The sequence below is a fragment of the Heliangelus exortis genome, chromosome 18 (genome assembly GCF_036169615.1).
Source record: "Heliangelus exortis chromosome 18, bHelExo1.hap1, whole genome shotgun sequence".
NCBI classification, from domain to species: Eukaryota; Metazoa; Chordata; class Aves; order Apodiformes; family Trochilidae; genus Heliangelus; species Heliangelus exortis.
Window position 1 is genome coordinate 10,761,217 of NC_092439.1, and position 23,669 is coordinate 10,784,885.

General features: G+C 35.3%; 1 protein-coding gene across 15 annotated transcripts in view; it reads right to left on the minus strand.

The window, feature by feature from the left end:
* Window positions 1-23,669, minus strand: part of SOX6 (SRY-box transcription factor 6) — a 329,755-nt gene that overhangs the window by 11,431 nt on the left and 294,655 nt on the right. For 13 of the 15 annotated variants that reach the window (XM_071762378.1, XM_071762369.1, XM_071762370.1 and 10 more), the window contains 3 exons: window positions 20,262-20,370; window positions 5,706-5,939; window positions 3,003-3,219 (listed from right to left, as the gene is read on the minus strand). In XM_071762378.1, the coding sequence (XP_071618479.1) occupies window positions 3,003-3,219; window positions 5,706-5,939; window positions 20,262-20,370 (560 nt within the window). The remainder of the gene's footprint in view (window positions 1-3,002; window positions 3,220-5,705; window positions 5,940-20,261; window positions 20,371-23,669) is intronic. The other 2 variants (XM_071762372.1, XM_071762373.1) reach the window with 1 other exon arrangement.

The window sequence follows — 23,669 nt, forward strand, 5'->3', positions numbered from 1 at the left end:
CAGTTCCTAGATTTTTGTGCTGGTCTATGACAGATATACATGAATTTTAAAACATGAATTTCCTGCCCAATTTATTCCAAGATATGTTTAGTGTCATTCAATTATTTTGGAAGCTTTTCTTCAAATATTAGAACAGAACTTGGCCACTCATTAGCTTGTTTCTCTATTTTGTTTTAAAGCCTAGCTTGTTTGTATACCAAGATCCTCTAAACAACTTCTGTGCATCTTATCATGTTTATCAAAGAATGTGGCTCATGGAAAGAAGTATGCAGTATGAGCTTGTTGCATCTTAAAAATTCAAGCAGTGAGAACCTCTATATATGTGGTGGGGGGTATTTTAGTTATACACATGGCAGGATTATTCCATAGCAGCCAATGGCTCACCCAAGGGAACTAGACCTTACTGGATTGCTTCAGCTATAAATGCACATTTGGTATAAGAGAACACCGAACACAAATATGAAAGAGTATAGTTTTTCTTACTATTTATACTTTCTTCTAGCCACTGATTCTGAAGGTCTATCTCTTCAGACATCTTGCATTTATCTTTTTGTTCTGTTATGATAATATTTTGGTGTACTCATTCCCAAATTAATTGGTACATTCTTTTTTTAAAGAAAATACAGGAGGATTTCAAGCAGTATAGAGCACTTGGCAAATTTCATTGGAGTCTATTGCGTACTCTTATTCTCTGTCTTACAGTGAACTATTTACTGTAAACATAGAGTATATTCAATCCTAAAACCCACATTTGTCTCGTATTTCATTCTGAAAGGAAACTGCATCTCAACCCCCACATCTACAGTTCTGAAGGACAGTTTATGCTGCTTGTTCCATCAAAACAGTGGAAAAATTATGGGTGTATGAGGTCAGTTAGGAAAACTGTTCCAGATGATGCTTTATGTGATATTTACATTCAACACACAGAAGAGTAAGTTTAAGAAGTTGATGGGCTCAGTTACTGTGTTTCATTTAACTATACATTGATTTGGATGAAATGTTGCTTTTTATTACTCATTAAACTATTCTGCTGAGAAATGATGTCATGTTTTATGTTTCAGTTCAGAAATGCTGTCCTGGTTTGGTTTTTAACCTTTTTTGCTTGGTCTCTCCCAAGAAATTTGTTTTCTTTTTTTTTTCTATAGAGAAAAAGAGAATGTGGGGCAACAGTGGAAATCACATAAAAGCATGTAATAATTGTGAAAAACCACAGCCTGTGTTTCCTCAGTACCAAAAATTATATTAACATTGAGCTGCAACATGGATCTCATTTCACCTTTATTGAATGCATCCATTAAACTTCATACCCCATTTTTTGTCAGCAGCATAACTAAGTCATTGTTTCCAGTAACATCCACTGCATCATTATATAAGTGCACAAAGGCAATTCACTCATACTTCATCCACGTGAACAGAGGGGAGTGAAGTGAATTTAGTGTAAATAAGAATGAAAACTTTCAAAAAAATTATGACATTCTTATGGTCTTTGCAATCAGAGTGTTTGATATAAGACAGATGTTACATTTATGTTGCACCAGCAGTTTAATTCTGAATGGTGGTCATTATAATTTTTTTTTAAATCACATTATCACTCTTCAAGTAGGCACCTTTAGGTGTTTCTTAAATCCATCTTCAATGTTCACCTTCACACTTAGCTACCACTTCCAGTGTGTAAAACACTACTGCTCATAGTGTTTTGAATTAGCAAACAATTTTCAAACTGTTCAGGCTGCTGTTTTGGCATTCCTTTTTGCATTTCTTGTCTTTATGTGATTTGGTCTGTAAATGTGCCTTGGAAGACAGAAAATGCAGTTTCATTCCATCAATCTGAATACAAAGTTCTATGCACAACTTTGATGGAAGCTTATTAATAAGCAATTCACCTTAGACTGAAGAATAAAAACAACTTCAAAACTATAGACTGGAAGGTTATTTCAATATATCAAAATCACTTCTATTTACTGACTGAAGAAAGAGCCCACATTGTTGCAGTCTGTACCACACAATAATTGACTGCAACAGGAGTTCTGCATCCCAAGCCAAAAATGAGGGCACATAATCAAGGTCAATTATCTGGTAGAAAAGTATGCAACAAAAGGAGACTATTGTGATTAGATAAATAAGCAGAACATTGTGAATTTGGAAAAGCTGGCACTGGAGACAGCTTTTAGACTCTTTGTAAACCACCAGAAACATTATGCTAGAGCATGGAGCATCACAGATTAATTCCTTAAAAAAAAAACAAAAAAACCCCAACCAAACAAACAACAAACAAACAAACAAACAAAAAACAAAACCAAGGAAAGAGAAATCAGTTGTGGTGCAATTGTTTCACTGGACTTTTGTTATCTTTAGCCTGTATATCTTTCACAGTGCTGTTTTCTCTGCTTAAGACTGGAGGAATACTCTTTTTAAAACTGTGCCAGGATCTTTTTGGACCATGTATTCTGAGTTGTAAAAGTACCTATTCTATCTATCTGCTACTTGAAAGACTCTTCCTAAAGCAATAAATTTTTTAAGATATTTTTTCCACAGGTCTTTAAGTAACAGAATTTCTACTGTCCTCATGCTATGTAATTATTCCTTCCTGTGTGTTTCAAGTGTAAGTGCTATTACTTTCCTCCATTTTCTCCCTCTCCAAACTCCTTCTTCTATGCTGGAATATTTATCTCTTTGCTCTTATCTTATTTTAGGAAATGATCCTGAAGTCATTACTAACCCAGAATGGATTAGCTTACTAATAACTCACAAAAGACATGATTCAAACCTTTCAGGCTAATGGGAAACATTTTTTTTCTTTTTTTACTTTAAAGATTTCCACAGTCAGTCTCATAATCAGCATTCAGTGGCAAGCTGAGAAATCCATATTCCATGAAATGTTTTACCTTTTTAATAACGTTTTGCCTTTAAAATTACATTAGTCAGTGACTTAAACAGAGAAGTCTATTTGTTTTCAAGCAGTATGCTCTGACTTTGAAAACTGTTATAAGGAAAGTACTCACCCTACAGTAAAGAACTGCCTCATCTCCTGTCTTCGAGACCTCATCAGTTGTTTGTATTCACCAATACGCAGTTTCTTTCCATCAACAATGCAGGTACGTTTTGGTCGAGGTTTGTATTTGTAATTAGGATACTTTTCTAGGTGGATTTTACTTAGTCGTGCCTGCTCTTCATAATAAGGTTGTTTTTCTTGATTTGACATGGACTTCCAGCGAGATCCTATTAATACAAATCATAGGTGAGTGCTCAAGCAAAGCAGGTAGAGCTTTACACATACACACATTTCAACGTGCATTCTTGCCATAATAAACGATTTTACAATAAGTTAATTAAATAAACTGGTTTGAATTTACATCAGCCAGCACATGTATTGGGACGTACAACCTAAGATACCTTAAAAATACCTTGACTTTCAGATACTGCAGACCATATATACATGAATCTCTATCAAACAGGTGTGCTTAAAAGCAACAGTTCTCAAAATTTCAGCCTTATGCTGCAGAACAGGCTACTTGTTTCTTTACAATATGAGCATTAATCCATGAATAATTTTATCTTTTTGTAACACCATGCACAGTAGTTAAGTTCTACAACCATACTTCTACTGTTAACACACTGCCCACTTAGGGATACATCCTTCTTTGACAGTTTTATGATGATTTGGTTTATACACTCCTACTAACAGATATTAATACCTTGCAATCTAGCAGAAAAAAAAATATCAAAACTTTATAGATTAAAAAAAAAAATAATCCCTTGTAGTCTGGATGTCTTAAATTTGCTAATCTTCTGACATAACCTTGGCACAATATTGGTACCTAATCATATTTTAAATCCTATTACGCATATGATGTTTTGGTGAGATGTTACAAATGCATACAACTGCACTAGGAAAGTTACATTTAACAAACTTATCTTTTAAAAAGAAGAAAACCAGAAAGAACATTGTAATTATATACACCACTTTAGGTACTGTAAACTCTCATTGAAAGCTGCACCAATAAAAAAGTTAAAATATTGACACAGTGTACACAGGAAGAGGAAAAAGTATTCAGATCTCTTGTATTGTTTATAAAGAGCCATCTAAACACTTGAATAGAGAAGGGATTATTTTTTTTTCCAGGGAATAAGAAATGCAGAAAATAGCTATTCGGTGTCTTTTTGATGAATAAAACGATTACAGCTGTGGTAAACGTGGGTGGAAGCTATTCTTTTACCAAGATTTTTCATACATCAACAAATGGAAAAGTTATATAAATATTATCCATAGCCAGCAATACTTTGTCAGTTCTAATATTTCAGTCTCTTTTCTCATTGTCCTGGAAAAGTTGCACTGATATTAGAAGGACATAGACTTTTTTGTGGCAGAGCAGATACTGACAGGTTAATTCCATGGTTAGCAAACACTCAATTGCTGGCACTTCTGAAATATTTATGCTGGAAGTTTACATTTTAATGAATACAGTTACTATGCTCATAATAGTTTTTTCACAGAATGCACACAAATAATATAGATTCCCTACAGCTGCCAACACTGAAACAGTGCAGGTTTTATACAAAACTGAAAGGCTATTCATATAGCTTACTTATATGGCAGACAAAAATATGAGAACTACTAAGCAAGATTTTGGAAGTCCTAGGACAAAGTAACATTCATTTCTATGTGTTCTTGCCTCTGATTGAACTAACATACAACAAACTTTGGTAAGAATGTATTTTAACTCATAGTTTACAAAGAAATTACAGAGGAAACTTGATTTTTACTTTTATTTATTACAAGTTACATTTGGAATCTGTCTTTCACTTCAAAGACTGAGAAAGCAAATATAGGTTTTAACATTTCACCACTCATTCTCACGTATGTTTCTAATTCTCTGGAGTGGTCTTAAAAAGCAAATCAAAATTTCACAAAAATGAGCCAATTTATTTGCAGAGTGGCAAAATATAATCCATGGTATATTCCCTGATTGTCCCAATCTATACAAATTAAATATTAGCTTTGGTGTCTTTTAACTAAGCAGTATCTGAATTGTATGATACCAGTGCTTCCTTAGCTTTTTGAACATTCTGAACATTTTGAATCAAACATAATTTTGCGTGAGAGAAGGTATGCATGTACACGTCCTTTGAACTATTTCAGGTTTCTTTCTTTGACACTGCACTGTCTGACATAAACCTTTGATTTTGATTTTGTACATTATTAATTTTTTCCCAGTAATTACTCCAGCAAGTACCATTTTGCATTCAGGTGATTTGTAGTTCAGGTGGTTTCTAATGGGATCTTGCAATTAGACCTTTTATCAGGATAGACTCTTGCAACAGATTTCACAAAACTTTCCTTTTTAATGGTGCTAAGTCTTTAAAACATGTTGTGACTCTTCTGTTGAGAATAAAAAGCACTAGGGAGGAGGCAGAAATAGAAAAGAAAGGGAAGTGAAAAAAAAAGAGGCGTCTTCATTTGTATAGGTTTCAGTAATTCCAATTTCAGTGAACATCTCCCAAACAAAACATGTCCAAAAATTAGAAACATTTCATATCCAACAAGAAAATAACTGGCCTATTTCACCAATAGAAATACCCTCAATTTCCCACAGCTCCAAAAAATAACTACCCTCACCAACTGCCACTACTATAGCAGAGCTTTCTAAGCTTCCCTCAGTTTTGATTCAGTCACAGTCACAATTTCTTCGTTGACTTGCACTTACCTAGAATTTTGCTAATGTTGGAGTTGTGCATGTCAGGAAAGGCTTGGAGAATTTTTCGACGCTCATCCTTTGCCCAAACCATGAAAGCATTCATTGGTCGTTTGATGTGTGGTTCGCTACTGGCTCGGCCCCGTGAATCCCGGTAGACTCGAGCTTCAGCCACAGTGGCACCTCCTGTTGGCCAACAATAATACTGCTGTAGTTTAGCTGCAGAGCCATTCATTGCTTTACTTCCTGTAATGTCAGAGCAGGAAGAAACAAGATGGATGCAAAACATTATTATGTGGATTACGCAACTGCTTTCAGTACTTTATTTTAGCCTCGTTCTCTCTCTCTCTCTCTCTCTCTCTCTTTTTTGCTGCCAGATCTATGAAAGAGAGAGATGGAGAGATAAAGGCCATCTGGTAATTTCAGCATAATTTCTTGGGCTCAGCCAACTGAAGGCGTCAACACCTGAGTGAGGAAAGAAACTGAGCTGGTATTTCTCCAGTTAAGGTATGGAGATCTGAAAAAGTTTCCGTTTGGGATCTTAGCACAGCATACATGTTCTGAATGCTTAACAGAACTCAAATAAAAGTTACTCTTGAGAATCCAAACTGATGTAGACCTGTTTGCACAAGTAATTTACAATGACTTTGCTGCTTGAGCAGTGAAACACATGCCAAACATTCCATGAAATAAATTATATAGTACGCCAGGTACATGTCGCTAGTTGCATGGGTCTGATTATGTTTAGAGCTGAACATACTTAAATTTGTATTTGCTTTAGCTGAACTTTAGATGTGTCCTGGATCATTTGACCACATACATGTAATAAAACTCTCTGCCTTCTACAGGTATCCTTGAGTTTCTGGAATGTGAGACACGCACTTCAGCTTTTCCATGTCTGCTGGGCTTTAGTGGACCCCAGTGTCCTGTCATTACCCACCATCAGTTGAAGTTGTTCATGGTAACCTAAACCAGTGTTTTGAATGCATCCAGTCCTGCTTCTTGACCACAAGCAGCAAAGCTTCATGAGGATTTTGAGTTCACTGAGGTATGAGGTGTAGAACAATTAATACAGGAGAAATAGATAACCCAGCCTAGATAAGGCATGCTGTTACCAGAAAAACTTCTGCTATTGTGATAACATCTGTTTTTAGGGTCACGCCTCAGCTATAAATGAAAGGCAAAAAGTCTTTAGTGGGAGAGTGACATACTTGGTCTTGGACCTCAACAAACTGTTCATATACTGCAGTACCTTGAAAAAGCAAGGTTACAATAAATTAGTACAGCAATAGACCTCCTTTTTTATAAATTATTACAGCTTCAGACACAGACATTTAAAAAAAAAAATGAGATTAGTTCTTTACACTATGTAAAACACTGCAGATTTTCTGATTTCAGTGGCTGAGTCACAAGTTTTTAACTGTGCAAAAAGTAAGTTTACAAATTTAGTGTGAAAACACTGTATGTTAATTGTACCATTTAAAAAATTCTATAGAGGAGACACATTTACATGAAAAAAGTCCTAAAAGAGAGGATGCATAGCTAATACACTACCTTTTTGCCACCAGGTCCACAGTACATTAATTTCATTTAAAACGCACTGACCATACAGGATAAATTGATTTCGCTTTATATGGTGTTGACAGCCATGTTTATTGTGCAGTGAAATGTAGTGTAGTTTCAAGCTGACTATATCCATCAACACAGGGCAATGTGCTGACTACTGGGCCAGATGAAGACATACATTACTCTGAGAGCAAAACACTCATTCGTATACAGCAATGTCTTCTCCTGAGGATCACCATGGTAATTTATGATGCCTCCTATGCCATTACTTTACAACTGACACCAATTTGGCAATTTGTATACTAACCTGCACACACATAAAAGAAGACAGGTTTGTGGCAAACGTGAGATGCAAAACTATTTTAATACTATTATAAGTTAAGTACCATGCTACAGGTGTTCAGCATTTAGAGGAGGCTGCAGCTGCAGTCAGATCTTTCTTACAAAAAGAAACAGTAGTTTTGCTGAGCAGCCTGCGTGCAAAACTGACTGAGGGGTGCGTATGCTTAATGAGGCTCTGTCCATGGAACGTGTACATCAGAGAGACCTATCTTCTAGAAGTACATATTGTGAAACTATAGGAAGTTACAAACATAGTGAGTCAACACTGAAACATTTATTGTGACAAACGGCTATATAACTAGAGAAAAGTCAAATATATCATGTAATGGTTGCTTGCTCTTTTAAAACAATGCTATAAAGTTTGTAGCTAGTATATGGACAATTAGGAAATTGGTGACAACTTAAAAAATTAAATTATTATTGATGCAAAGTTGGTTGATTGTTATACAATGACTCTACTCAAAGCAAGCAAAAAGAGACATATTTGCATCCATATGATGATTTTCCATCCTATACTTTTTCACAGGTGTTTATTCACTATGGTTAAGGAGTTTGTTTAGCCCTTTCTAACACAATATTGGCCTGACCTTTCAATTCTAATACAGGCAGAGAGTCCCTTATTAGGATCAAGTTTCTAGGCTAGCTTTTTAATCTGGATATAATTTAGACAGAAAGGGGGGGCGGAAAAAAAAAACAAAAACAAAAAAAGGAAAGGAAAAAAACCACCATAAATCATCTATTTTCAGAGCAAGGTTATGTTAGAAAACAATTCCTACTTAGAGTAATAAATTACAACTATCCCAAGAAGGCCAAGAAGGCTGTATCTGCTTTAAGCAAGTCCATACTTGAAGGATTTGAAAAAGCAGCCAAAGAGTTGATGTTCTTTGTGCTTGATCTCTGGGGGAATATTAGCAAGTTGACCCACAGGCCATCACAAAAGCATCTGCAAAATGAATTTCTGCAAATAACTAAAGTAATATAATCTCCATGTTCTTGTAACTATCTCAGAACTATGGAATTATATTCAGCATACAAAGCATTACAAGAAAATACTTCTGTTAGCATGGTGATTCGACGTAGGGAGCCAGAAAGTCTCAGTACCTTTTTAGCTCAGAAATGAGACGCTAATGTTTTTAAAAGCACATATGCATAGTGAGCTCTTACAAGTTGAAACAAATAAGAACAAGCATTCAAATTGGTTGTTCTTAAGTTCTTCATCCTTTAAATCAGATATTTAGACAGTATTGTGCCTATATAAACAATTTCAACAGGTTTTACAAAGTACAGATTTTTTTTTTCTTATTGTGGTAATTATAGTACTGACAGAAACTGAAAGAGATGCCTGCAATTTTAAAAGATTAGGCAAATACAACTGCAAAGAAGTAGGTGTTTTAATTAATTCTAAAAATACTTTTAGAAAAGTATAATAAATAAATGCAAAATAATATATAAAGGAAAAATGTACTACTAATGAAGGGTAAGAAGAGAGGGGGAAGTTTGCAATAGTCTTTCTATGGCAACCATGCTTGATCTGGTAACTACTGTCCATACTGCAATTACAGGAGAAGGTTTTGATTTTCAGAATTAAGACCTTGGTCAGAATTCAAAATCATTGCAAAAGAAGTACTGTTTGGCTGCCCTAATGGCTTAGTTGGCAAAGTCTACATTTCAGCCTAAAGGCTGGGGCTGTTCTCAAAGTGACATTTTTAGCTTCTGGGGGTGTGGACTGCTTCATTTCTTAGATACTTTGCATTTGCTCAACTTGTCATCACTTTTAAGGTTTAAAACTAAAAGCAGATTAGAGCAGAACGATCACTTTCAGTGGATATATGGCAGGCAACTCCTCTGTGGAAGCTGGATTCCAGACTAGACTCTAGGGACAATACTGAGTCGAAGAAAACCACAGAATAAATCTAAAAATGTTACAGCTTCATTAAAGTAAATTCAAACAATGTTTTGTTTCATAAGAGACTGACTGCTCTCTAATGACAGTGCAGTGGAAGAAAAACCCCTGTTCTTTAGAAAGAGCAAGAATCTGATCTTCAACAGGAAAGATAAATATTTTCACACTAAATAAATGTTTAGAAACAAAGTAATAATTGTTACATTGGTTATTTATTTATTCCTACTTTTATTTGACTTTCTCACCTTTTAAAATGACAAGAAAGTTAGGACAGGCACCATCTCTTGCTAGTTTTCCAAAATCTTGGCCAAATTAGGGTTAATATTTTTTTGTTTACTGAGATGTGGTTTTATCTTCCATTTTATAAATCATCTACCACAACAAAACCTCAGACTGGGCCTTTACATTTTACCTGAATGCAAAAAAATGTCATAGAAAGAAGGAAAAAAAGGTTGAGGAAAAGATGAAGAAAGAAAGAAAGAAAGGGAAAAGAAGTGACAGTGAAAAGAAAGATTTTATCAGTCCCTCTGTTATTTCTTAATTATTCTTCACACTCTGGGCATTGCCTCATGTCAGAAGTGATACACTTTCTTTGACTACCATCAGATGATAAATCTTTGGCTTTTCTAGGGAATTCACTTCATACCAATCTCCATAAATATATACCTACCTACGATATATAGAAATAAAGACAATCTTTCTGGGTTCCCAGTGTGAAAGTGACTCCTTAGTAGTATAGCTCATATCATCAGTTATTCATTAAGCTGAGATGACATTTTTGTCTACTTTGGAAAAGACTGATTGTGACCTCTCAAATCTCTGGCCCTTTCTGTGGCAATGCAACTAGCACTGCTATCAGCTTGCATTACACAGACCAGAACCTAATGAACATGGAAATGCCATAAAAACAAGGATCATGAAAAACTGGCTTAGCAGTCCCCTTTCCTGCTCTTTACCTGTAGACAGACAAATGCAGCCTTTATGAAAGATCTAGCAATATTTAAAAGGAAATAGAAGAATGCAAATCTGGAAAGATTTAAAATGACAGAAGAAAATCTAGAATGCAAGAATAATTATTTAACTACTGCTTTGTGTTATTAAATTCAGTGTTCGGGTTTGGTGAAGGTTACAAAATGTGCTACTTCATTGTAATCTGCGTGAGCTGTAGCAGTGTTAGGTGTAACATTTATCTATTTATCCCCTTATCTGCCTCCTTCATCCCCATCCACATTCAGAAGACTTTTTTATTCTTTATTACCAGCAAGAGAGGCAAAAATAAATGGGTATCTCATGAACTATTGTCATTACTGACATGTCTTGTCATCACTAGGCAAAACTAACACCCACTTGGAAACATGACTATCTCTGGGACAGAGATGCCTGCAGTCACACAGTGGCACAAATGTTCTGCAGGGTAGTGTCTTGTTTGTCGAACCGCTTTCATTCCAAATGTTAAACAAATATTATTCATCTGGGATTTGAGGCCTCAAACATTTCTTATAGGCTGCATGTCAGTGAATGAAAAGGGGAAAAAATCAGAAAGACATGAGTGATTCATGAACTACTGGAATATTTAAATGAGGTCTAAAATATTTCACCTGCAGGGGTTCTGGACTGTGCTAAGTAAATATTAAGAGGTGCTACACTGTAGCACAGGTTAACTACATCTATGCAACACTCATTTATGATAAGGCTTCTATTTTTCCTATTAAGAGACTCCATTCTCTTTAAAACATCAACAAGAAGAACCAAAAGGGAATTCCCTAAGGTCAGCTCTGAGGAAACATAAACCTCTAATTCAATAACTCCGCTACTGCACTGAAAAAGGCCTTATTATTGCAACATCCATATGGAGTCAATTGGACATTAATGACTAATCAATCCCTCCCCTTTCTATTCTACTTATAGTGTCACAAGCCATGTTTAGATTAGCCCATTTCCTGCTTAGGATCGCTCAAGATGTCTTTTGTTCTTTCAGGGCTGGCCTGATGGAGGCAGCTTAAACAAACACACGACCCAAGTGGTGCAGGAGTTATAAACTGCCATATGTGAATGAACAAAGGGGCCATACTAAAGCCTTTTGTGGTATTTGTTAATGTTTTTCATCTGAGTTTAAAAAGACCTAATGACTTTGTGGTGAGCTGATGCATGTGGCTCGTGGCTTTGCAAAATGAAGGAAATTCTAGCCAGTTATGTATCATCGTATATTTTCCAAAGTGCCTTGTTTTCAGTTTTGGTGGCAGTGAGTTTACTTTTTTTAGCACGTTTGTTTTACATATGCAAGCAAAATTCATAATCTCAATTAAAACACAGCACCAGTCTTCTCAGCCATCCTTATAACCTGCAAAATATATCTTTCTGCGTTTGAAAGTCTAGAGCTAAAACTAATAGTGAAATATCTTCTGTGTGTGAAAGCAAATCAACTATTCTCAGCTGTTCAATCAGCAGTGTTTAAAGCTGAATTGTTAGTTGGGTTGTATTAAATACTGAAACAGTATTTCTAAATAAGCTATTAGCACACCCATGCTTCACTGCCAGCTATGCCCATATCTACATTGTTCAAATGAATTAAAATTGCTAAATGCAATTACTTTCTTGATGGCTTACACAAACAGTTTAGATTTCTTGACTACATTTCATGGCAAAATTAACCCTCATGGAAATTTGGCATGGAATGCTACTAAAACAATACATTACACTTTTAAATTATATGGAATATTAACTGAAATAATTAGAGCTTAAGGACTGACTTAAGCCTTCAGTGGCCCACTGAAGTCCCACTTGTACTGTAATGTAACAGCACAAGAAGCTATTCTGTGAAGATCCATGAAAGATCTGAATAGAAATTGGGATGAGGAAGCAGCCTCTACTATAAATATGGGGATGTTTGTAAGTGTTGTAAGATTTTTCAATTGTGTGCCACTTGCAGACTTCAAGACCCTTCACAGATAATTAATTAAACGCTAACAGCCCCATTCTGACATTGATATTATTGATAGAAAAAATGTGAAACATATTTAAATTGAAAGTTATTCAGCCTAAGTAATGACAGGAGAAGTAAGGGATTGCCACGCATCAGGTTTAACTACAATCAACATTTCCACAAACACTATTGTTTCCCTTTGATGTTTCATTTCATATTCAAATGAGGGAAATAGAGGCTATCAGAAAGAAAACCATAGGCAAAACAGCCCAGCCCAGAAAAATAATACTAATAATTATTGTTAGGTATCTGACAATATCTCTCAATACTGAAAATTGTTTTAGCTTGGGGGAATTTTTTTTTTTTGATTGGAGTTTTTTGGGAGGAAAAAACCCAACAAACAGTTGTTCTAGCAGCAAAGCAATTATTGCTACAGTATGAATCATATTCAATGTAAAAAAAAAATCTAAAAAAACAAATCTAGTTAACATAAAAATATTTCCATGAGAGTAACAGCTTTTTTGCCAGTGGAGCTGTTGCTCTCATAATTTCAAATTTCTCCTGACCAATGACACCTAGAATTTCTCCTGTTCAATGTCACCTAAAGTATCCAGAAAATATCACAGTATTTTAAAACATGGGGATTAATTCTGCAGTCTTCAGTAATCCCTAGCAGTTGTTTAAAAAAAAAAAAAAAAAAAAAAAGAAAGAAAAAAAAGGAAATCATGCCTAGACAAGGGACATGATCCATTTGTATTTCAGCTAATGCTTTGTTATGTTTTAAGATGGAGAAATGACAGACAGGAAATCACCAGAGAAAAGAAGGCAGCCTGACTTAATATTTGATGGATACATTACTCAAGGTGTGGCTGAACATTAGTGATGAACAACATTGCTTGGTCCTCCCTAGCAAAACAATGAATTTTACAATGTGGTTTCAAAAGACAACTATGGTAAACAATGAAAATTTTACAAAAACACCTCCCTCAAATTATTAATGACATGAAGAATACTTCGCAATAAGTTTTTTAAGTACATTAGAACCACTGCTTTAGTGGCAGAATTTCTGCAGGGAACTACCCAACACCATTCTATGTATCAATATAACTCATTCACTGCATCCAGTGCTTGCTGTTCTCACTTGTCACATCCTATCAGTAATTAGTCTGCAAGGACCTAGGGCTAGGATATGCATAGCCATTTCTTCTTGCTTTTCACATGGGGTGCTGATGTTAAAAGAATTAAAAATATAATTTGTAAATAATGTATCATGAAGGGAAAGAAGTGAAAGCAGCAGGACAAGCAGCTGTAAATTAGCAAGAAACATTAAATGTTAGGAAACACTCTATAGCCTAAATTTTCAAATATGATGCATCTATGAATTTGGGATTTGTGAGTGAAGGAATGTGAGTAAAGATGTTTTTACAAATGCAGCAGCGTGTCCAAAAGGTTGCCACCTTTACCTCATTTGAATAAAAATTGGAGGATTTGCCCTGAAATATGGGTTTCTCTGAAAATTTACAAATTACTATTTTTTGAAATGCTGCACTTCCTGTGGAACTGCCAAATGGAAAACAATAATTTCATACTTGAAGAAGGTGTGAAGACACTGTAATGCCCACCCCATAAACGTTTTGGACCACACTTTCTGTAAAGTTGAGTCAAAGTACAAATTAAGAAAACATTATCCCCTTGCTACTTCTGCACTAACTGCTTTCTTAGATATTGGCATAGCTATGCAGAAAAAAGGCAGATCCTCTCAAGCACTTTTCTACTGCCGAGACACTGAGGTTCCTGAGGGAGAAAATGGTGTGCAGTATAGACTTAGAAAAATAGACAGTTGTTCAAAGAAATCAATTGCTCGGGCTTAACCAGAAAATACGGTGTTCTTTACTTAATATATTCATATTTCTGCTGCACTCTCCGTGCTCAAGGTGGTAAGAAAGAAGGGCAAGATCAGTCCCTCCTACATGCAGAATGAAATAATGGTGGCTTTCTCCATCAGCTGAATATTCAATTGTGCCTGGCAAATTTATGTTATTTTAGGCAGCTTCGAGCTCCTTTCATGATATTGGAGTAATACAAAGACACGCAGAGCTAAGAAGCAGGTCTTTGGGGTGTTTTAAACCACTGAACCACTATATTTAATTTTTCACTCACTCCATTTAAAAATAGATAAGCAAACTAACTGATGCTTTCAGCATTTGTGACAATAATTTTCTCATGAGCAAAGATTTTCTGTGTAAAACTGCAGCCCAAAGTTACTTTTACAGTCTCGTCCTAAATTCCTGAACATGTTTTACTATATAATGGAAATTGTGACGAGCCCTTAGCAATAACTATGTCAATAGACACCCCTATGTAAAACTCAGAGCAGTGCAGCAGTGGTTGGTTGTACAGCATCAGAAATCATAAGTTTTTAAAATAAAGGTGTTGTTACATAAGAATATATCACTGTAGCACGCAAACAGCTAATGAGAAAGCCTCATGTTTAACAGTAGGAAAAAGTACCTAAGACAGCTGAAATCAAAAGGTAACACATCCAGTTTAATTACTCTGGGAATGAAAATGGGAAGCACACTATGTGTCAAATATTAGTGTATTGAGAGGAATATGTTTCAATACCATGGGCAGATCAGTCCATACACCCCCAGCTCAGATTTTTCAATGCTCAGGGAGGGAGTTTCCCCCTTTAAAATGTTAAGGGGCTGCTAGCAACACTGAGATTCATGAAGCAGTTTTCATCAGAACAGTGATGAGAGAAGAAAATAATGCTCTGGGAAGACTTTTTAGCAGCCTTCCAGTAGTTCAAGGGGGCCAAGAGGAAAGATGGGGAAGGACTCTATCAGGAGCCTAGTGATAGGATGAGGATAAACTGAAAGGGCAGATTTAGGTTAGATATTAGGAAGAAACTCTTTAGTGAGAGGGCTGTGAGATACTGGAGGAGGTTGCTCAGAAAAGTTGTGGATGCCCCCACTTCCCTGGAAATGTTCAAAACCAGGCTGTATGTGGCTTTGAGTTTAACCAACAGGATTTGTTTTATATATATATATATATATATATTTACTTATATATATAATCTTTCAATCTTTAAATAATAAAGATACAATTATGTTGCTTGTTTGTTTGTTTTTAAATCCAAGTGATATAACAAGGGGACTAAAAATTTCAGTACTTGAGCTTACTGCATTCTCTGGAAACACTTCTTTGTTTTCAGGCAGCTTTCGCCATTTTCTGATTTTCATCTTTCCCCTCTCAACTGCCATAGCAACTATTACAAATATTTATGTGCGACAAATACTGGCTTGGAGAGGCATTCTTTCCTCCAGTATTTATGAAGCACTGTCACAAAAGTAGGTGATACTTTGTCATGCGTGTACTACCTGCTGCTTACACCTCTGCATAGGAGGGTGTTAAACAAGTTACCTCACAGGTTTGGATCGTGTTGGCAGCCTGCCAAGCCTGATCTGCCTGCAAAATTATGGTTCTCTTTTCAGCTGTACAAAGTCAACCTTTTTTGGAGGCAAGAAGGCCCTGTGTCACCTTTTTGTAGGGAACTGTGACTCCAGATCTTTTAATTTACAAGACCCTGATTCAAGTAAACTAAGATGAAGGGTTTGTTTTTCTTGGTTTTTTCATGGATTAATAAGGAGCTCCTGGACACGCTTAGATGTACAAAGCAAGCCTACAGAGGATGGAAACAAGGACAGGTAGCCTGGGAGGAGCACAAAGAACTTGTCTGAGTAGCCACGGATCAGGTTAGGAAAGCTAAATCCCAGATGGAATTAAATCTGGCCAGGAACACCAAGGATACTAAGTAAAGCTTCTACAGAAGGAAGACTGTGGACCCTCTCCAGAATGAAATATGAGACCTGAATCCTGAATCCCTGACTATGACTGCTGAAGCAAACCACAGCCTGAGCTAGGGTAAAATCAGTAGTTGTCAACAGTATCATCAGGTCTATTCTGCAGACTTCTATCTACTGAAAAAAAAAAAAAAAATCTCAACACACTTCCTAGTTCCTGCTTCCAAAGCATTTGACCACAACCAGAAAAACAGAAGGATCCATAAACACAGAGCACATTATACAACTTAAAAGAAGCAGCACTATCACAAAAAGTGAACATCTACAAAAGCAATATCTTGTTTAGAAGGTGAACCAAAAAACAAGATAACCCACTATTCTCAGATAAGAACTAAATACTTTAGCTCCCCTACATGGAATTCAAACAGGTCTCAAATATGGCTTCTGACTATATTATACACACTTGCACAGTTGATGTATGATATGTCTTATTCAAAAAGGGGTTTTAGCTATAGCTAGATTCAAAGCTGTCTTGGTGTGTCCATGCCTCTTAGCAGCATTTCAGTACTGACATTCTCAAATGTTTGAAATTATGAAGCCTCCCACAGAAAGAATGATGTTTCCTTTAAAATGATGGTTTGGAATAAAAAATCCTTGTTTAGTCGTGTAAGTGGCTGTTGTTTATAATTTTGCATTCCAGTCCCTGAGCATTTATAAAGCTCTCAAATCATGTTTTTGAATTTTGCTAGCTACAAATGTATCATACATTTTAACATGACAACTGGGATTTCCAGGTAATGATATAAGTCTGTGGTTTATTCATCAATGATGTCACAGCCAGTGGCAAGGTTGAGTAAGATTTCAGTATAGTTAGTCCAGTCCTACTGGTGGCTAAGGAAATAGTAGAGATGTCAGTTTATGTCATATTTAATATAAAACTCTTGTTGATGATTTTCAGGCTTCCATTCCATTATTATGAGTAACAAAAACTTTGAATACAACTTCATATGCTAGGTCATCTCTGAAAGAACACCTAGTTAACATAAATATTAAATGTTTCACATACTGGACAAGGACAACAAGTTAAGTCTTAAAATTAATTCTGCAGTATATTTGCTCATATTTGTCATCTAACTGCATAGAGTTGAATTCAAACAATTTCAAGACTTCTCTTAAAATGCAAAAAAATATATACATGTATCTTCAGCTTCTGACCAGTGAGGCAGTACACTCCTAAAAGTAAAGGAAAGCATGACTCTGATCCTGTCAAACTAAGATCTCTGCCATATGTTATAGAAAATATATAAGGAGGAGAGAGAAATCATTGCTAGATACTATTACAAAGGCATTCCATAAAACACAGAAGTCTGCTGACATTTCTTATAACAAATTACTTGAACCTTAAAGGCTATGTTGAAGCTATGGGAATTAGAAGCACTTTCCAGATTTGTTCTATCTTGGCTGCCTGTTGAGATGAGACAGACATGTACCATCTCACTGCACACGTTATTCTCCTATGGAAATGCAAGCCTGCAGGTAGGCAGGGAGTACAACTGCACTTCAACAGCCCCCTTGGTCTAGATCAGTTGGGACAGTGTTGGAGTCCTGGGCTCAGGCCCTGTTGCACCACACTTCCTGTTCTATCCCCATCTTTTCCCCCTTCAATAGCCCTCTAGAAATAGGCAGTTTACCTTCTCTACATGTAGTTAATTTGATAGTTCTGAAGTTCTAAAATTCTAGTGATGGGAGTAAAATCATCTGACAAATCCAACAGCCACACACTCACTCTGTCATAAATCAGATATCTGGATTTAATAATCTTAAAGATCTTTTCCAACTTTAATGATATTATGATTCAGTGATTCTAGAGAATAAGTCTTAAGTTTCTTAGCAACCCAGTGCTGAAACAGACATATGTGGAAGCACAAAGTAAGAACATTCATAAAAAACTTTGAGCCATTAAAAACCTAGAAAAAATTGTAATATTTCTATGACACTTAGAAGCTTTAATATCCTTGAAGATGAACAGGGTTTATAGCATGGTGCAGGACATCAGAGGCCACAATTTAACTGCTGATATTTCAGCAGCACTGTTATCAATGGACTTCCACTTCAAATGACACTAGAAGTATCAACTTTGAGTTAGCTTGCCAAAGATAAGGGGAAAACCTGGGTGACATTTTGAAAGTCTTTTTAAAATACCCAGCTAATATCTAAATTCACCTTGTATACAACTAGAAGGACAAATAAGCAGCTCAATTTTGAACTCCTGCCAAGGCTTTTTTTGTTTTTCTTTTCAGATCACAGGCAGTATTCATCCAGCACCTCTTTTCCAGAGACATCTCTTGGCTGCTAAACAAAGTCTGGAAATCTGAATCCATTCATGAACTCAGATTTCCCACGTGGCAACACACCATGACTTAAACTGCCCCAGCAGCTCTAGAAAGACACGTACACTGTCCTTAAACTGGCACACAGTTGGGGTTACAGATGTCAAAGCTTCCTTCTGCACTACCCAGTAACAGGGGAGGCTGTCAGTACCATGAGGTGTATCAAGATACTAAATTAAGGAAACTAGAAAGGGAAAGGCTGAATTGAAGGAAATGGGCTAAACCAAGAAAGTTGTCAGGGACTTGATGTCATATGAACCCCTAACTGTGTAATTGTTAAATGTGCTCTTGCAACTTTTTCATCTAAACTAAGGAAAAAAACCAGCCTTCAGCATGTTGAAATCTGAGAAGTTGCTGCAAGATGGAAATTCCTTTACAAAGCAGTTTATAAATAACTTATTAGTCAACAAGTGCTTTTGAAAGTCCATGTATCTTCTAAGTCCTTTTTTTCTAGAAAAAATATAATTGTAAAACACCTGGATGAAAACTACTTTTAACTTTCACTATGTTCATTATTTATCTATTTAGAGACAATATAACAGTGACCAGCCACATCCAATAAAGGATGAAAATGAAGCTTACAAATAATAGTTCACTATATGACTGTTAGAGGTCCCTTACCTGGACCATTTTGCTGGGTCACATAAAGACAGAACAGAAAATGTTCTTATAGGAACATTTTTCTGTACAGAAAAATATAAATGCCTTTTTATCAGAAAAATTCTGCCACAGTCTTTCAAGAAGCGTTTGAAAATAACCCCATTTGCCAACAATCACAAGTTTATTAGTCCTGTTCTTTTGATCCACGAAAAAAAACCAAATTTTGAACTTGTGAGATGTTTGGATATCAATGCAAAAAATTAGAGATGTTTTAACTTTTTCTCAAGAACAGTGGTGCAACCAGAACAGTCAGTTTAAACAAGAGAAAGAGTCTTAAAAATACATAAATTGAGGAGACAAAATATTGCATAATATTATATCTGAAGAGTACATTAATCTTACTACCATGACTACAACTAGATTCTAAACTCAGTATTGATAAACACTGATTTCTACCTGTGGCTTAACAATGCATGTCTGATATATAGAACTCTCACTGTGAAATGAGTGCAAATGTACTGAAGGTTTCTATGATGAAAAAAAGACATTTTCATATAGAAAATGTGAAATATTTTTCCATTGTCATTTGACAGCTGTCTGTCAATAAAACTGTGCTTGCTACATCTTGAATGTTTTATGAGCACACCAATGGGTAGATTTCTTCAAGAGCTCTGTCTTTGAAGCTGCTAAATCCTTAAAATCTGGTGAAAAATATATATATATGTATTTATTGCCTTGCTGAGGTAATTTTCTCAATGTTTCCTACACTTTTACTAATAATATAAAATGTAAACAACCATTTGACAGCTGCTGAGGAAAAAAAATAGTTGCATTGCATAAAGGCTTAGAGGGTTAAACTGTCTTTTTCATGTATCTTCTCTTTGCTACGGACTTACTACAATCTCACAAAATCACACAGAATTCATTCATGTATTATCCTGGGATGAAATCTAGACAGTACTTATGACACTGGAAGCATTCAGCTATACCCTTCTGTGATGCAGTACTCAATAACCTATAGCCAAAACTGCAACTCACCTTCTGCATCTTCTGGCCTTGTAAGATCGATGACACCAGGGCCCAGTTTTCCATCATCATTGGGTTTCCCTGTTAGCTGTGGGCCTAAGTTTTCAAACCTTGTTCTTTCCTGGAGAAGAACAGAAGTAGTGTTAGTACTCCATGTAGGTTAGTTCTCATTATATCCTACCCATATGGGCATGCACCAATACACATGGCTAATTTTTAAAAACTGAAGAAATAATGAGAGCATTTATTGAGAATTTTAACTCAGGCAATTTTTTACAGATTCTGAATGTTTGCATGTATGAAAATCAGTTTTAAATGTGAAGTATATACAGGAACTTTGAAATTATTTTGATTTGCACTGCCATAATGCATAAATGCTTGTGCATGCAAATACAAAATACTCTTGGCAGCAAATGGTGCTGATCGATGCTGCTCACTTTGCCTTTCCATTTATTTTCTAACTGAAGTTGGAAAAGACAATCACTATTTGGAGACATGAAAATTCAGAAGTTGAAAGAAGAGCTTACATTAAAATATACTGCTAATTTAGTAGAAAAAGCATATATTTTGAGGTTCCCAGTATGAGTTCATACCTCTGAGAAAACAAAAGTCTAAATTCTATTCAAGAGGTTTTCAAAGTCAAGCATTTGAAAGAAGGAAAATAGATGACAGAATTAAGATTATTTTTTTCTAGGAGTTTAAATTTTACCTTTATGAGAAGGAAGCCTAAGGAAATTTAAAGGAAATGGGGGGGAAAAACTTTAAAAAAAAAAAAAAATGCACACTCCTAAAAAAATAGAAAGCTTTTGAAAGCTAAAGACCTCCATAGGAAACCTGGAACTAAAGAGTGGAAACTGAAAGGTATATTATGTGTTAATCCAGATCCTCAATCAACTACTAGACAAGGGCACTATAAATGACAGTATAATATTGTCTCACAACAGTAGTCTCTGTAGTACTGTGTATCAGTAGCAAAGCATTCAATGGTTATCATTAATTTAGTGTTCTCATTTGAAGGAACATAGCATGTTTTCCCTCTTGCCTTGTTGTTACCTCTTCAGACTAAACTTGTCATTACGTTATACTTGTGAATGAATGAAACCTTGTTGTTCATTACTATGAAACAATATTAAATGTCATGTCAGCTTGAATTTACAGACATGAAATACCAGCTTTCAGCTCTACGAACAGTTTCTCCATGTTATACTTAATGCATTATGCAGAAGTAGAGTGCTGGTTGCTTGTTCAGTCTATTGTTCAATGACCTAGTTCTGTACTGTGCATACTCGATGTAAGAAGCACACATTAGGAGTTTCTCTTCTGCAAGATGGTTACAAGCATGGAAGTGTTATTAAGGAGAAAGCATTCTTGATGGCTTTGTCTCCTCATTTGCTCTGCCTCCAAATACTTCTGCTTTCCAATGTGATTATATTTGTATTATCATTACCCTTCAGTAATAAAACCCCACCAAGCGAACAACTGAGGAATCCTTTTGATTCCACATCCTTTTTATTCGTTCCTTCAGCCACGGATACTTAAAATTATTTTATGTTTCATTTGCAGAGGAAGACAAGAAAGTATGACCTGACACTGGATTTGTCACAACATGCAGCTAGGCATCTCAGGTACTAATTGCATTTCTAAAAGTTCCTCAGAATCTTCTACTTGTTGAAATAAATAACTCTGCTTTTTATATTTGGCTAACTATTTTTCTTCTGTAAAATCTGTAATGAGGAAGGAGCTTACATAGACAAAGGAACTCACTGAAAAAGAAAACTATAAATGAAATGTGACTGCAGAGGAGCCCTGCAATACCAGAGGCCCAATATTTTACTGCAAATTGATGTGCAATATAACAATACACCTGAATCATCAGGATGGGATCTGTTTTACTGGTAGACAGAATAAAAATAAGTTTGTCAAGGATTCTGCCTTCCATTGCAAAAGGCTGATTTGCAGTTAAGATTAAAAAAAACAAAAAGAAAAAAAAAAGATCGATACTAAGAAAACAAAACAGCTTCAGCTTTTTGGCACATATATTGTCTCTTCAAAATATTTGCACTAAAGGCAAATGTTAGCACAGCACCTGCAGTATTCTTGGAAGAACAGCCCATAAGTGTGTTTCAGAAGGAAACACACTTTTTGCAATAGTAGTCAACAGACCCATCAATATGCACATGTGGAATATCCTTCTAGTCATTCATTCTCTTTGATTTTAACAGGGAAGAAAAAAAGGAAAAAAAAAAAAAAGGAAGTTTCTGAAAGAATATCAATATTTTGACATGGAAGGAGAAAAGGGAAAATTACATGGTAAGGCTGAAGAACTTTAAAATGAAAGCACTTACACCATAAAAATATCAGTTCTTTTCAAAAGAAAGAGATGTACAGAGAGTTATTTCATAACCCCCTCCTTGTAATTCAAAAAAGCTGTAACAATGCTAACTATACTTAAGACTTTTAAAATACCTTTTAAAGTAACTCTTTTGCTTGCTTTTTTACTGAAAATAATCTTCATAGTGACTATAAAATTTTTTTCAGTGTTTGTATTTGATTTAAACAAATTCAGAGATCTGTAAAAACAGAAATACGGTCCTCAATTCTAATAATAATATTTTATCTCTGAATAATATTAACATAAAAGTATAATAATAAAAATCTAATAATCTAATCCAATATATTTTTTAGGAAGTAGATGGCATTACAATTCCATGAAACAAAATAAATTCCATTAAATTTATTATTAAAGAGGAAACTTGTCCCACTAGTCTCCAATTCTTTTTTATGGGTTTCATCTTTGCTCCCATCTTAAATTAATCCTAAAAAGAATAGTTCCTTGCACTAAAAATCCTTTAAAGATATACCTTTTTCCTAGTACAAACCTGAGCCTGAGAGGAGGATGATTGATTCTGTGCATAATATTCCTTCATGTACAAAAAAAGATACACCTTCATTACAAGAAATGGCTACACATAGCTGCACTAACAAATATGTTACCTACGTGCTCATTTCATTTGAACACATGTATTTGAACCACTGGATGTATATTGCTAACTCCCTAACCCCCATTAAAATAAATTTTTTGTCTGTTTGTAATAAAGTGCAATATTATGGAAAGTGCAGGTATTTTGTTTCCCATGAAAAAGCATTTTGGAGCTCTATTCTGAACTGACTTTCTGTATTAGCTATGGAGCTTATACTGTAGAGTCACTTTAAGGTCTCCCATTTATATTTCAGATAAAAGGGTTTAGGACATGACCCTGACAACCCTTTCTCATGACTAAACTGACACAATCAATTGGAGGTAGAACTAGAACTGAAAGTTCTTCCCAGCACAATTCAAATTCTTTGTGCTTCTTTATGTTGAACATGCAATGAAAATAATTTCCTTAAAGATCAGAAAAAAAAGACAGATTCTTTTCA